This window comes from Asterias amurensis, chromosome 8 (assembly GCF_032118995.1).
Source record: "Asterias amurensis chromosome 8, ASM3211899v1".
Lineage (NCBI taxonomy): Eukaryota > Metazoa > Echinodermata > Asteroidea > Forcipulatida > Asteriidae > Asterias > Asterias amurensis.
This window is the reverse complement of record NC_092655.1, coordinates 14,812,903-14,829,123: the sequence shown is the minus strand read 5'-3', so window position 1 is coordinate 14,829,123 and position 16,221 is coordinate 14,812,903. Positions and strand designations below refer to the sequence as shown.

General features: G+C 38.5%; 1 protein-coding gene across 4 annotated transcripts in view; it reads right to left on the bottom strand.

Moving 5' to 3' along the window:
• Window positions 1-16,221, bottom strand: part of LOC139940567 (nucleolysin TIAR-like) — a 151,699-nt gene that overhangs the window by 105,889 nt on the left and 29,589 nt on the right. Inside the window, exon 1 of one of the 4 annotated variants that reach the window (XM_071936876.1) lies at window positions 11,446-11,764. The exons of the other annotated variants lie outside the window; for them this stretch is intronic. Within the exon in view, the coding sequence (XP_071792977.1) occupies window positions 11,446-11,598 (153 nt within the window). The 5' untranslated portion in view covers window positions 11,599-11,764. Of the gene's footprint in view, window positions 1-11,445; window positions 11,765-16,221 lie in introns of those variants that run through there. 4 annotated transcript variants of the gene reach the window in all.

Sequence of the window (16,221 nt, the reverse complement as noted above, 5' to 3'; positions counted from 1 at the left end):
GGCTACAAAAGGAGAGGTCAAACATAATCTGAAACCCCTTTTTGGTAATCAGAAACTCTGGCTCCTGTGTGTGAAGTTTTTCAAACGTCTTTGGAGATCTCTGCTGCGTAGCATCTTAGCTGTGTATAATCATGAATCGCCTTTTGTGTAGCAAAGCTTATGTCCCAGTCAGTGGAAATAAATTAAATGACCAAGTGTGTATGCTTAGATATTTTGATAAGAATAGATGTACTTCATCCCGCAGAAAGCTTTTACTGATTATAAATGTACAGACATTGGATTAGATAGAGGGGTTGACCTCTGTTGCCCCTGTCTTGGCCTTGGTGATCCTTACAAAATGAAAATTGCCTCAAGTGCCCTCTCAAACATTAAAACATATACACTTGTCAAAATCAGTGTGATGTCAAAATCAGTGTAATATTTCAATGGTGGGGTAGTTAACAAGGCTATTTTTAGGCTATTTTTATTCTGAAAAATTAAGGTAAACCACACTTATTTCCACAAAAGGTGGCTTTGTCCCAGTCGTCGTACATGTACACGTACAAATCTAATTGTAAGAGGCTATATGTATGTACCTGTGTATCTACTCTAATTTCAATAAAAGAACTGAACGTGTACTACATTGTGAATCTCCTCTCTGCATGCCCCCCCCCCCCCCCAACCCAACTAGGACTGCGGTATTCTAGATTTTTCTGTCCGTATCGACATGCGATTTCCTTTGAAAGACAAAATCTAACACTACATTGGATGTACCGGTACCTGCCAACCATTGTATGTGTCCCCTCCCCCAGCTCCCAACCCGACTAGGACTACAGTATTCTAGATTTTTCTGGCCGTATCGAGACGCGCTTCCTTTAAAAGACAAAAATCTAAGACTACATTGTAGAAGACAGACTAAATACATTAGATGTACCGGTACCTGCCAACCATTGTATGTGTCCCCTCCCCCACCCCCCAAATCCAACTAGGACTGTGGTATTCAAGATTTTTCTGTCAGTATCCAGACGCGATTTCCTGTGGAAGACAAAATCTATAACACTTCATCATTGTGGATGACAGACTACTATGCATTAGATGTACTGGTTCCGGCCAACCATACAAATTAGAATGATCGCATTATCCTCCATAACCAAATTCTCGAGTCCATCTGACGGAAAGGAATGACTTGAGAGAAAGTCTCTACCACCGCACCGTCCTGACAAAAGGCCATGAATAATCCAAACCAACGGACACAACCTTCAGGGAGTCTCCTTGCTAGTTGTCAGCCTCGTTCTTTCTGGATCGGGAATCAAGAGCAATTTCAATGGGAGGGTTCACCTGGGGAGTTGGGGGCAATCCTATTTGAGATTATTACAAGACTCTCTTTTCTTTTTCTTCTCAAGTAGGAAGAAACTATAAATAAATACATGAGGGTAAAACCATGTGTAAATCTCTTTTTTGGTGTGTAAATTTCTGAGTGAAATGTGTAAATCTAGAGTGCTGGCTCTGAAAACTGCCAGAGTGGTCTTGAATTTTTGAACAGTTTACTCTGCTTGTCTTCATAAGCAACATTAGTTGACAACATCTAAAGGGTTATGGTACCAGAGTGAAAGGTAAAAGAAATTACAAAAACAGGTTAAATTTGTTAAGTTCCAAACAGCTTCAGTTTGTAAAAAATTAGGACATTTCCAGGCAGAGCAAGATTTGTGTGTTTTCCCATTTTCTATAAAATAGCTGAGAAACAAACAAAGAAATTCAGCTCAGCTAAATGTAACGCTTGTAAAGTTCTAAAAACGAACAAAAGGGCTGTCTTTTATCAGATTCTTTCACAGATCATTTGATATTCACGCCTATCTTGATGATCAAACTGACCAGAGCAAACAAGAAAAGGAAGTGATCATCGATTTGGTTTCCCTGGTAACAGAGGAATCAAAAAAGGAGACAGAAAATATATAATTAACAGTTGACCAGGTTTACTCAATTGGATGCTTTAAGCATTGATGTTGTGCTCCACACAAAAACATGGAAGTCCTTCGATGTTATTTGAAATGATGGGAGGTAGACTCATTAGAATTGTGTTATTGACCGTGGAAGTTTTGCTCGTATTTGCAACAGGGCCACTATTTGCTTTTCTCAAAATGAGTAAAGCAAAGCTCCAGTACCCCAAGTTCCCCTACCCCCCCCCCCCCCCCCAAAAAAAAAACCCCCAAAAACCAAATGAATTTAAACGAAAAAGTCAAATTTAATAAATGACAGACATGCATGGTCTTATTGTCAAGATACTCTCCACACAAAAACCTGTGACAATATCACTGAGACTGCACCGGAATCTGCAACTCTGTAAAAAGTAAGAGATAATTGTGATACTGATTGTGACTGGCACTGCCTGGCAAAACTAAATTTTGCATAAATTTCTCAAAGTGAGATTGTAGTTTTTATCCTGCAGAATCACATTGTTCCAAAACCAAAATTACAAAAAAATGGTTGTTGTTTCTGAAGAAATTCTCTTTGTTGTGAATTAAAAAATCTCAAATCAGTCTCTTGGGGGTCAGTTGTTGACCCTGTTGCGGTTTTGGCGAGAGTTCACTTATCCACGTTTCTCTGAGCAGAAACATGAGGGCATTCCTACTCTACAGTCTCTGCAGTCAGTTTGGATTGACATATTTTAAGGGGGTTTAGTTTCAGTGTTATCTTCATGCAAAGTAAGCTTTTAAGCTTTTCTTTAACAAATCCTTATTTTCATAATCACCTTTAAGCCACCCCAGGGCCCAATTTTACAGAGCTGCTTAAGCAGAAAATAACGCTGAACAAGTTTTCTGCTCCAAGTAATTCAACATTAGCAGGAAACCAGTCACAAAAGGTACATGAAGACTACACAAGATATGGTATTTTGGCTGGTAATCCAACAAGGTATTTCTGGTTATTTTAGCATGTAAAACATTTATTGACATTGTATTACTAATTTCTCAAAAAAAAACACAGCACATCAGCAAGTAATATTTTAAGGTATGCTTTCTACTATCATTATCTTCAAACGGTGTTAAGTTTAATGTAAATCTTTGCACATTATGGTGTTACAAAAAGTACCCAAATCCTTTAAGCACAATTGTTATAATATATGCAGCTCTGTGAAATTAATAATAATATTATTTTTATCTGTGAAATGGGACCATACTGTACACGAATGTTATCTTACATAAAAGTGACATATGGATTTCAAAATTATGCCTGAAGCATTCAAAAAAAATAAAGATCTGTAAAATTCCCCTGAATTATGGCCAACACGAAAAACAAACCCTCCTGCGTATGGCTGATGCTGCTATTAATCATCAACCTACCAACCACAGCAGGGGAATAAAACATAATTGATTTGTAGCTCAACCTATTAAATTGCCATTTAGTAGTCAACTTTATACATTTGCATATTGGGGGTTTTTTTCTTCAGAAGTTGAGGCAGACTTGTTTGGTTGTAGCCTGATACTTCACGGAGGCAATGAAGGCCTCCATACCCCTGGTCATTGCCTTGATGCCCTTGAAATGATCTCAGTAGAAATTTGCAAGTTCCTCATAGGGCATGTGGGGTGCCCTTTACCAAGGAGAAAATACCTTGGTGCCCTTGCCCTTTCAAAAATGAATCATGCAGGCCTGGACTATCTTACGCTGCAGCAATTTTAGTTTTTTCGTCCACAGAAAAGTCTACATTACCTGTATAGATGCACATTAGGCTGTTTAACTAAACAACTGTTCAAATAGCAGTTTCACATTGACTGGTCTTCTACATGTTGAAGATACATGTACACCAGCACCATTAAAGTCCAAAGTGTGGTGCCTAGTTAACTGGGCAGACCGAGAACAAAGGAAATTGTCTCACATTACTTCCCTATCGATTCTAGAATAACTACAAATCATAAAAGCTTTACAACGGTCCCAGTCTTAGTCCAGCCAGATTACAAATATTCTTCAAAGCGTTTTCCTCCCCCCCGCATGCTCGCAATATCGCAGAATAATCTGCCTCTAAAGCGCTTGTCTGAATTGTCAATTTCGCATCGGAATGGCTTCAGCAAGCCGAATACCATTATTGCCACTCTGTTAGCTCAAGAACTTCCCGCTTAAACTTCCAAGTGAAAGATCAAAGGAAGCTTTAGCAGGTAAGCCTATATAATGTAGTCTCTTTAATAGGAAACCTCACAAACATGACCTTAGCTCACCTTACCCTGTGCCTGTGTATAGTTTTCAAAAAGAAAAGTAAACACGTACACAGACATAACATGGGTCACCTTACAGTAAACAGGAGCTGATTGTGCCTACCCTGTTTAAACGGCAGAGTCAAGTCAAAATTCATTTTCGTGGTTTGGCTCTACCGATATCTAGGCCTGTTTGCACTGGGGATAATTTCTGTTCAGGAAGCCAGAACACCCAAGAGTGTACGCAATATTGTGTGTTATGTTTTCAGCGAATTAGCATCAGGGCAAGCGGGGCAAAACAGCAACCGTGGATATATGAAACAATTTATTAGAACAGTGGCAATCAGAGGGGGCCCTAAGGAAATATAATATTGTGAATTTATTATGCCATTTTTGATATGTACGTGTACAGCAGTTTATTCAGCGCGGTCTAATTTGGGTCACATACATTGTACATGTACCGTAGAATGGGACTGAATGTATACATGGCTGTATGGGCAGTCCACATAAAACATACTCAGCATTACAGCCCTTTTCACCTCATCACACTAGATGAATTTCCTGGGAAATTCCAAGGAAAATTTGGTTTAGACTTTTTTCCACAAGTTTCAACAACTAACCTTTAAAATACATTTATCTGGGGGAGTGAGTCCCTTTCTCAGGAACGAGCTACCCCTGCTTTGGGGTAGGGTTAAGCAAGTTAACTACTGCATTAGCATACAGGGTTATTTGCATCAAAAATGAAACAAACATTGTATGGACGCGGAATTAAAAAATCCCCAGGAATTTAGTGGGGTTTCAAATACATCCCGGGAGTTGGCTCGCTAGTGTGAATCGACTTCACATTCTTTTATGAACAGAAAAAGAAAAAAAACTACATAGCAACCCAAACGACACACAACGCCATAGTTACACACCTGTGTTCCAACACCCCTGTTCAGACACTCCAACACCCCTATTCCTAACCGTAACGTTGTCAGAATTCTGGGTGTTGGAATATAGAACAGTCACCCAACACAATGTTGACTTGGTTGCGACTCGCTACCCATTAATGCTTTTTATCACGGTAGAACTTTTCCGCTAGACATCAGCCGTTTGACACACTTGGCCCTGCTCAAACACAAATTGTACTACACATAACTAACTAACAGTATAAATTATAAAACTATAGTATTTCTTGTCCAATGGGCTACCAAATTTGTATTTTTTAACAAAAACTCATATTAACATCGGGGGAAAAAAATATAACGGGACATCTGTTTCTCAGACAGTAAATATTAGCAGCATTTGAGTGGGGTATCAGGTGCTGACAGCTAGAATGTACACAAGTTGTTGTCTGGTAGATGTTTCGGACGGGGGAGTATTAAAACTAGTCAGCTTACATGGTACTTAAATGTAGAAACTAGGTCAACAGCATTATGAATATAAAACAACACGTAGAACTAACAGACCCAACAGACAATATGTATATTGACACAATCATCAGTCGGGCGAACATTGTAATTGTAAACACAGGGTACAAAGCTAAAAACTATAAATTTTTATTTAATAAAACCGTACGCTTTTATTGTTAAACATTTTTGTTGTTGAATTTAAAAGCCTTTGATGTAAATTACCTTTAAGATTGTTCTAAGAAGATGTTGCAGATCATTTTAAGCAAAGCAACCTTCATAAATTAAAAAAGAAGAGTTAATCAATTGAAGCCCCCCCCCCCCCCCCGCCTCCCCAAATAGCAATGAATATTTGACCTTTCAAATCTCCAGTGCAGAATAAACAGACTTCAATTCTGAGATGACTTTTTTTTTAATGGACTACCCAATCTCTCTTCTGAATGCCGTTCAAAAGAGCCCCATTTCAAAACATCCTATAATTAGGCAAGGATTGGCGATGTGCCACGTGTCTCAACGATATGGAATGACGATAATGGCATTACTCATTAACTAACTCAGCAACAGGTCTCCTGTCATCATCGACTCAGGTGCCCCAACCACAACCCCCCCCCCCCCCCCCCACTTTATTGATATGAACGCTAATGTGAGAGCTTATTATACGTGAATGATTGGGCTGTTTGCTTTTAACATCTATTAGGTTTCCGCCATTATATCGCCTTCGTCAACATGGCCCCGTGGAAGTCATCTTTTTTCAGTCATATTTTCTGGAAAATTACTACTTATGTTGGGGAGGCATTAAGTGAAATTTATAAAATACAGGGGGGGATCAATCTAATTCCATTTAGTGAGTGGCTTTTAACGAGACTGTTTATTAGGTTGTCTACTCTGCCGTTTCTTGCACCTTATAATGGTGACTCGGCCTGGCACAGGGCTGTATGCTTCGTTTTTGAAAGGGCAAGGGCACCAAGGCATTTTCTTCTTGGTAAAGGGCACCCTATATGATGAAGTTGCAAATTTGTACTGGAGCATTTCAAGGGCACCAAGGCAATGACCATGGGACACAGAGGCAATCGCCTTTGTTGCCTCCGTGAAGTATCGGGCTTGCTATCATTGTTGGAAGTTGTTTGTTATATTTGGAAAAGTATAGGCTCATTATCATTCACCAAAGCAAAAAGTCCCACTGAATTTATGGGGAATTTGCATTTTTCTTTTGTTTTTGTGTGAAGATATACAGTTGTTGGAGTTGTATCCTCAGTTGTGTAGTTATTGTGAATATAAATGATTCATGAATTTGTAACAAATGTACACAGGACTCCCAGGTGAACCTTGCCATTGCATCCAACCCTATTTTAACAGAATGTGTAAGGGAAAGTAAGGGAATTTTAAGCCTTTTTTTTTTAAGTTTTTTTTTTTTTCACAAGTTATCCCAAGAATGAAACTCCTAAAGAAACACACTGCATTTTGCTTAATACACAATTACTGATCACAGCATCTATCGACAGAAACAAAAAAAGGGAGCAATTTTGTACTTTCAATTCAGCTTGTCCTTCAAAAAAAATGATACTGCAACTTCAGCACAAGCACCAAGGAGTCTCCGCCAAGGCAGAGAGAGAGAGACAGCTCTCCTAAATTGTGCACCAGCAAGCACCCAGGAGTTCTAGGCCGAGGCAGAGGCAAGTTCTGGCATGCCATATGGATGGGGGATTCGGTGTCATTAAATTTTAATATTGGGGGCCCCTGCATCACCAGTTTCATTACACTTTATCCCAAGGATAATTACAAGCCCGTTGCTTCGGTTTGATGCCAAGACAGAGTGGCAGGGCCAAACAGCGGACAGCGATCGCCACGCTCGTGTTGTTTTATTGATGGCACTAGGTGAGGCGAGTCCATCTTTACGCACAAGGTAACATCACGTTATATTTTGTCTCACTCCTTCCCCCGGTGTGAGAGAGAGTATCGCTATAGCCCTGCATGCACTGTTGGACGTGGATGGGCGGTTCTCAAAGCACTTAATAAAGGATGCAATTTATACTCTTTATATTATAGTGGGAAAATGCTTGGGTCATCAACGAGAAAACTGGAAATATCTGTGACTTGGATGACCCTGAACATTATGTATGCAAAGCAATGTAGAAATGTTTTGTTCCAAATCTGTTTCTGTTTTGATAAACCCCAAAGTTCTTGACCGTTTTCAAAATAAAATTACCCTTCACAAGGCCAAAGGGTCGATCAAGGTGAAAACCAAAAGGGAGTAAAAAGAAGACAATTTAAAGGATGAGAGAATGTCTCCATTTATATTGCTCTTAAACGAGAGTAGTTTTGTAAATGGAAGGAAAGCAAGATACAGGAGGGAGTTCCAAAGTGCAGGCACTACTACAAGGGAAAAAGCTATTTGAATATCCCACAGCATTTGCCCTTGGAAAAGATACATTATAAAGTGAAGGGGTGAAACATGTGGCATTGAAGTGTGTGCTTCCAGTGATCTGTTCCATAGGCTGGCCTCTTTCATAGTGTCTAAACCCTCTGACTATTGTTTCCATTCATCCAAAGAAATGCATGCGGTTAAGTAGATGTAGTAAAGATTATCTCGGACACAAGGAAAGACTCTTCTACAACATCCACAACATTGACTGTTTCCACGCAGGAATACTGACAACAGTTACATGTATCTCAATATATGGTAATAAATGTCAGCTTCACTTTATGAGTTTATACAACCATCCAGTTGTACAGTTCACGCAAGAATTTAGGACAAATGAGCAGTTCTTTCAGAATGAATTGGCTGATAATAGAAGACTGAACGTCCTACAAAATTACCCATCACTTCAGTGAGTTTCACTACGTACCAGGATCAAACTGTGGATTTGAACAAAGGCAAAGCAGTTGGCGTATATTATGTATAATGTATGCAATTGGCAATCTACATGTATAGCGCACCATCGCGTTACAACTCTGGTAAATTAGTTTCAAGTCTGCCTGACGTTGATGTATAGACTGATAAAGTGATCTCAATATGTATGCGTACGAGGAGAATGTATACTGCATGCAGAGCTAATGCGGCTCAGAAAAGACAGTCTCCTCATTCTAAATTTAAGAATAGAAAATCCGACAACTACGGAGATTAAAGACCTTACGCTTTTTCAAACTAACACAAGGCCTAGGAAGTTAAAGTTGGGCCAAAAACATTTACATTTAGGTTAAAAAACTAAAACCATATGATACGGAAAGGTTTACGGTAACACCATGTAATGATCTCTTAATGAGTTGGGGTGGTTCTGAAAAGAACCGTTGGTTTCAATTCCTAAAACCATGTGACCATAGGCATGTTGCTTTTTGCAGTTACTGGATTAAAAATCAGAGAAATTGTAAAAATTCCTTGTGCAAATTTATCTTGTTTCATCTTTCAAGGATACATCACTTTCACTTCCTAAAAGGGAAGACCTCTGGGTTTATTTACTACTGGTACTCTGACTTTAGGTACAGTACAGGATCAGAAAATATTAACTGATTCAATATGAAATCTAACTACACAATAAAGTTACTGGCATAGTCTAGAAAAAGAATAAAATCAACAAGGCTTATTTTTTTATCACAACAAAAATAAGCCTCATTTAATGTGCAAAACAATTCTGACAAAACATGAAAAAAATCTCATCATTTTCTCTCAAGCTTGACCCGTCCATGTAATTTGACGACATTTCCACAGGTTCTTTGCACTGAAAACAATAGGATGGGAATCACTCCACTCTCCCTACATCCTACGATGTGCTTTCCCTTCACACACAGTGATTCACGCATTTATAACAATCTTCCCACATTGGACAATGATGCCACTTGTCCGATTGTTTCCTCACGCATTTCAATCTCAGAATGGATCAATGAAATACACCGTAACCCTTGTCGAGAACAAATCCCACAAAGGATTTCAGGAGAAACAAGGGCAGTGTATCCACATGCCTGAGTGTGCCGCTCTGCAAAGCAGAGAGGAGAGAGAGAGAGAGAGTTACACACTTTGTATCTATTCCCATCCACTGAGCCTTTGACCACCTGTTCCCCGCTGATGAGAGCATGGCTACAGGGCCTTGCTTTACATCTATCCACTGAGAGCTGTTGCAGGTGACTGTTGCCAATTCGGATGACCATCGGTCAAGTATCGCCTGTCCAGAAGGATTAAGGCTAATATTATATAGCCGTATCGAGTTATCTTATAAGAGATAGTTTGCAACAGTATAAAACCATCTTATGAAATTGTCTTCATGGCATCAATCATTGTCAAAACATGGTCAGAACAGCCTTCGTTTTTCTTGTTCCCAATATTAACGTCAGAGGGATGGCCATTTCGTGTTGTAAGCATCTGAAATTGTGATTCAATTAATGAAAACCTTTTCAACAGCATGGCTCCATTTCCCATTAGCTGTTTAATAGCACTGTTTGCAGTATTTTAGAGGGCCTGAGCAAACCTGAGCTGTTGACTGTGCTAACAAGCTTTCCAACAACAGTGGGCTGTTTTGACCAAAGCAATGGGAACTGTATGATTTGGAGTTGGTTTTTTTTTCTTCAATGTTGTTCCTCATTAATTGACTGTCTAAGTATTACTGTAGTCTGTCTATTCCACCTAAAACTGTTGTTGAAGTTAGACCTTGACACTCGGCAAACTATGATTTGTAAACAGTCTGCATAATCAACAAAAGAGTTTATCCATTTTAGAGTAGACTCAAGGTGGACATTGGTCAGTGCTGACCCCCTACACTGACCCACAATTGAGTACATATTTAAAGACACTGGACACTATTGGTAGTTGTCAAAGACCAGTCTTCTCACTTGGTGTACCTCAACATGCATAAAATAACAAACCTGTGAAAATTTGAGCTCAATTGGTCGTCGAAGTTGCGAGATAATAATGGAAGAAAAAACACCCTTGTCATGCGAAGTTGTGTGCTTTCAGATGCTTGATTTCGAGACCTCAAATTCTAATCTGAGGTCTTGAAATCAAATTCGTAGAAAATTAATTCTTTCTCAAAAACTACTCCACTTCAGAGGGATCCGTTTCTCACAATGTTTTATACTATCAACAGCTCTCCCCATTAGGGGGCCTACTCGTTACCAAGTAAGGTTTTATGCCAATAATTATTTTGAGTAATTACCAATAGTGTCCACTGCCTTTAAGATGTAAATATGCTTCACATGGAGAGCATTCCTTCACAGCCACACACTCAAACACCCACTGCAGTATTAACACTGGCTTGTTGTACTCTTGGGATTCAAAATGAATAAATTGCCCTTCAACTTCACAGCACACTTACGATAAAGGAAGACACATCTCCGTTATACACTTACGATAAAGGAAGACACACCTCCGTTATGCCCCAGCAAAAACAAACCCTCTTAAAATATTCAACACAGTTATTGTTTTGAAAATATCCACAGTACATAATATCCGCAAAACCATGGAGATAGAAATTTAATTTCATACCTCCATGGCCACACAGGCAATAGATGTATTGTTGCATCAGTCGTACGTGTACTGTAAACTTGATTCCGATGTTGATTTGATACAGAAATTAAATACGTGTACAACAATCAATATTGTGGGCACAAATATTTTAAATTTCTAAAAATGTAACATATATTTTAAATTTCTAAAAATGTAACATACCAATCGATACAAAATGTGTATTTTATATTGAAATATCATACCGTCCAACAACCACACACAAAAAAATGCTATAAAATTAACATCACATATTGTTTTTAAAAATAATACCCCAAAAACAAAAAAAAATACAAAAAAATAATAATAAATAAACAAAGCACTAATCACTTATCCATGACAATAATTAAAGCGCAGCTTGTTTAAATAAACTAAAAATTTAAAAAACCGGCTAGCTTACCTGCTGAAGCTGGGGTTGCATTATAACGGGTACTGCCTGAGGGCAGGGGTATGGTATCATTACTACTCCTGTAGGCTCCATGGGTACACGTGGGCTGTTAAGCAGTGGGGGTCCAAGCATAGGGATGTGCTGTGCGTAGGAGTGTGTGTGCATCACTGTGCCAGGGACGTGGTTGTCGGCTTAAATGCAGCTCTCATCTGAAGCAATCCGCAGGGTGACGGCATGCATGTGCTCAACGAGGAGAGTGTACACACACAAGTGCGTCTGGCTACCTACACATATCCACCACCACCACACACGGTATACACACAGTCACTTCAGCTCATATCACCTCTGCACATGGTTGGTTGTACAAGCACAATACTCTAATCTCCTGATGGGCCACCGCTGCCTGATTGGCTGGCTGGGGAGTCTGTGGGACCGCCCGTGGCACATTTGAATATGAATAGGCCACTGAAAATAGCCACGCATGGCTGAGCAGCTTAAGACAACACCGACGAAACCCCGTGCACTTGTTGTGAAAAGCTCTTTTTCATTGGTTCAACCGTCAACCAATCTTTGTGTGAATTATACCAGCAATATGGAGAGGAGTAGAATTGGTATAATTTGCTGTATTTAAAGTAGATGTCTGGTGAACACAGAAACAACCTGTTGCTAATGTGCACCCTCTCAGCATTTAAAGTACATGTAGATGCAGTTTAAAGTGCAACAACGTGTTTAATTTAATATGTTAAATTTGCATCAGGGATACAGAACGTTCATTTTGATTTTACCGATATACACCGATGTGTGTTCAGTGTTAGCACTGTATTTAATTTACTGTGAAAGAAAAGGTAAGAGTGGCAGTATTGAAACAAACTGGTTTTGAAATACGTGTTGGTATGAAAATGAAAGCTTATCATGACGATGTTACCGTCATACCCCCCATGGAGGTTGATATCATGTTGTGAGAACATAGCGTGTGCAAAACCAGCGGAGGCCGTTAAGTATTAAAATGCATGGTGTAGAATCACTGGACCCATCAGTGATGGTTCATTGAATAACAAGACCACTAAATATTTTTTTGAATAGCATAAATTAATAAGACTCTGTATGATGTTCTATGAAACCAGCGATAATTAATTGTGGAAACAAACAGAAAATCACATCTTTGTTGTCTTTTCTTTTGCTGTTATTATTATAGTCATAATTCATTTATTTTTGTTCAGATGTTCTGCATTACCGTGGTTTACTATGAAAACACAAGTACTGTCACGACATTCAAGTTACAACTTGTACTTAATAAAGGAACATATACCTTTGGTTTTTGGAACGGTTTGGTTGTTTTTAATCGCAATGTTAATATTTATGCAATAAAAAAGCACCTGTAAAATTTTCATTTCAACAGATCACAAGTATAGATGGTACATTTTTTTTTTAGATATCACCGCCGAAGCAATTATGTCAAGACAGGAACAATATTCCACAATTAGAATTTATCTGAGAAAAAAATACAATTTTTAGAAATAAAGCAATTATGTCAAGACAGGAACAATGTTCCACAATTAGAATTTATCTGAGAAAAAAATACAATTTTTAGAAATAAAGCAATTATGTCAAGACAGAAACAATACTCCATAATTAGAATTTATCTGAGAAAAAAATTACAATTTTGAGAAATACAAATGGATTTTTTTTTTTTTTTCATGACCTAAAGTGAAAATGATTCTCAAAACATTTTTACTATCAAACGCTTCTGTACTTCAAACAAAGCTCTTATTGCCATTAGTTTTAAGAGAGATAAACATGTATTTATAAACATTTGAGTATTTATACATGCGTAACTTCCCCTTTAAAATTGCATGAAGAACGAACACATGTAGTCCCACAACATAATGATTTTAGCAGTTGCTACTACATGTATCTGCCAACAATAACATGATCTCGATCTTGGTAAAAGAGAACACAGACATGACAAACCAATAACATGATAAAACTAAAATATTATAACCAAAGTAAAAAATAAATAAGATTTCTTTCCAATAACAAACGCAGCAACTTCCTCCAAATTGTTGGGGCATTGTGTGTGAGCGTGACTACCCATAGACACCAAGGAATTTTAAAAGAAAATCTAATCTGGATGGTTTTACCATATGGAAAGGTATGGTTTGCAAACTACAATGACATCCTCAATTTGACTTTGTGGATAAATGACGAACCAATGGGGACATCGCCAGAAAAATAAAATGTCATCATGATGTGTATTGGGGGAGGGGGGGGGGGGAGTTCGTTTAAATTTACTCGTAGACAAAGTTTGGGTAAATTCAGAATATTTAGTAGTCATCATAAACAAAAGTGTTTAATTTCAGTCTCCTTAAAAATGTTGGCGAATTGGTGCAAAAAAATAAATTCAAAGGTAATTATTGTAAGTGCTTTTGAACAAGATGGTTTAGTAAATTGCACTCTCCTGAAACAATTGGGTCATGTACTATCCATTTACTTAATGAAATGAATGTATTCCACACAAAAATACAGGGCGCAATTTCATAAAGCCTGTAAGCATGCACATTTACTTAGCATGAAATTTCTTCCTTGATAAAAACAGGCTTACCAACCAAATTTCGTTTGTTGCATATTGCTTGTTACTGGTGATCAGCTGTTGCTTGCTTATCCTAAAACTCACGTGGAAATTTGGTTGGTAACCCTGTTTTTATCAAGGAAGAAGTTTCATGCTAAGCAAATATTTGTGCTTACAGGCTTTATCAAATTGGGCCCTGGTATTTTACACCATTTGGACACAGGATAAGAAAGTATCTCAATGTATCATGCCTGACTGCCTGATGGTTTTGTTCCTGTAACGTGCAAGGCAGTTTTCATTAAAGGCAGCGGACACTAATGGTAATTGTCAAAGACTAGCCTTCACAGTTGGTGTATCTCAACATATGCATAAAATAACAAACCTGTGAAAATTTGAGCTCAATCGGTCATCGAAGTTGCGAGATAATAATGAAGAAGAAAAAAAGCCTTGTCACACGAAGTTGTGTGCGTTTAGATGGTTGATTTCGAGACCTCAAGTTCTAAATCTGAGGTCTCGAAATCAAATTTGTGGAAAAATTTTTTTTTCGAAAACTATGGCAATTCAGAGAGAGCCGTTTCTCACAATGTTTTATACCATCAACCTCTCCCCATTATTCGTCACCAAGAAAGATTTTATGCCAATAATTATTTTGAGTAATTATCAATAGTGTCCATTGCCTTTAATTGGTAAAGGGTACCTGTACTGGAAAATCCAGGCCTTATGTTTTGATCCTGTAAGGCCAAGGGCACCAAGGCATTTTCTCCTTTGCAAAGAGCACCTCATATGAGGAGATTTCAAATTTTCTTTGGAACGTTTTGAGGCCCACCAAGGCAATGGCGCAGGGCCATCAGGAAAGTTTTGGCCAGAATTTTTCAAAGGGCAATGACACATTGGGGCATAAAGCGAATGAAATGTGATTATAACTGAAATACTTCACAGTACTACACTGTACATTGTACCATGTACATACACTGCTACTACTGACACATGGGGGCATAAAGGCACATAATTGTTTTTAACTTTTATAAATCTCATATTTTTAAACTGGTAGTTTAACTTTTAAACTTTTTGCCAGCTTTCTGTATCTACAATTCCTTAAATTATTTTACTGAGTAATACTTTGCTTTGTATAAATTTTGTCTGGTCCAGACTTTTATTGTTGTTCTTTTCCAGCGCCTTGGGGCGGATTCCTTCTGCTATTGTTTTTGCGCGTTATAAAATTTCTCTTTACTGAAATACTTCACGATACAGCTGAATCTCCAATGTTGTACAATATACATAAAGTGTACATCTGTGTAGACTACACACTTATTTGAGAAACACAATGTTGAAACACACTAATGTTCCCTGAACTTTCCCGCCCGCCCACTGTGAAATCCATTCCAGTCTCAAAACTCTATCTACTATGTCCAACCAACAAGTCACACATCATCGCTGGTAAATAAATTTGCGTAGGCTAATTTATTCCTGGCGTTTTGTCTTTCAGTTCTTGCTATAAGCTGCGAGGAACGCAACAGCTGGTTTGGCAATTGGCAGCGCGAGACTGGCAACATGTGCGACAGTTCACAAGGCTGTCTTGTCCTGCCACTGCCAGGGAATGAACCAACCTGTAGCTTGGCTTATCATGGGCTACGGGGGACTGCAGAATCCCTGGACTTGTTGTGCCAATACAGATAGGCAAAAATGTCAATAGAAAAATGGAAAACAGTTGATGGCAAAGATAAAAAAAGTCCAAGCTGTTTGCAATGAGGCAAGATGAGATGTAGATCGCTATTACCAGATACATATTATTAAATGAAACACACCTTTTGGAGGGAGACTTTGGTGGGGGAGGGGGGGGGGGGATTGAAATGATAGGTAATCAATTCTACTTTATGTACATGGGGAAAAAAGGCCCACTAGGTAAATATCAGCCAACCTGAACCCATTGTAAAAACTGTGTTTGTACTAATTGGTCCATTAGGTTGTTGAATACATGTGCATTATACTTGCTGCCTCTATTAAAACACACATCAGGTTGATTCAGTGGTTTCTTTCCCTGCCTTTAAACCTCTATGGATCCCGGTTCGAATCCCACCTCAGACCTGAAGCCTCAGAACATGTGGATTACGTTTTTCAGCCCCTACCTGATTGCGTGGGGGGCAAGTGGTAATAAAGTTCATTATTCCAGGAGGTCTGAAACGTTCCAGTGGAAATTTACAATGTCCTTGTAGGGTGAC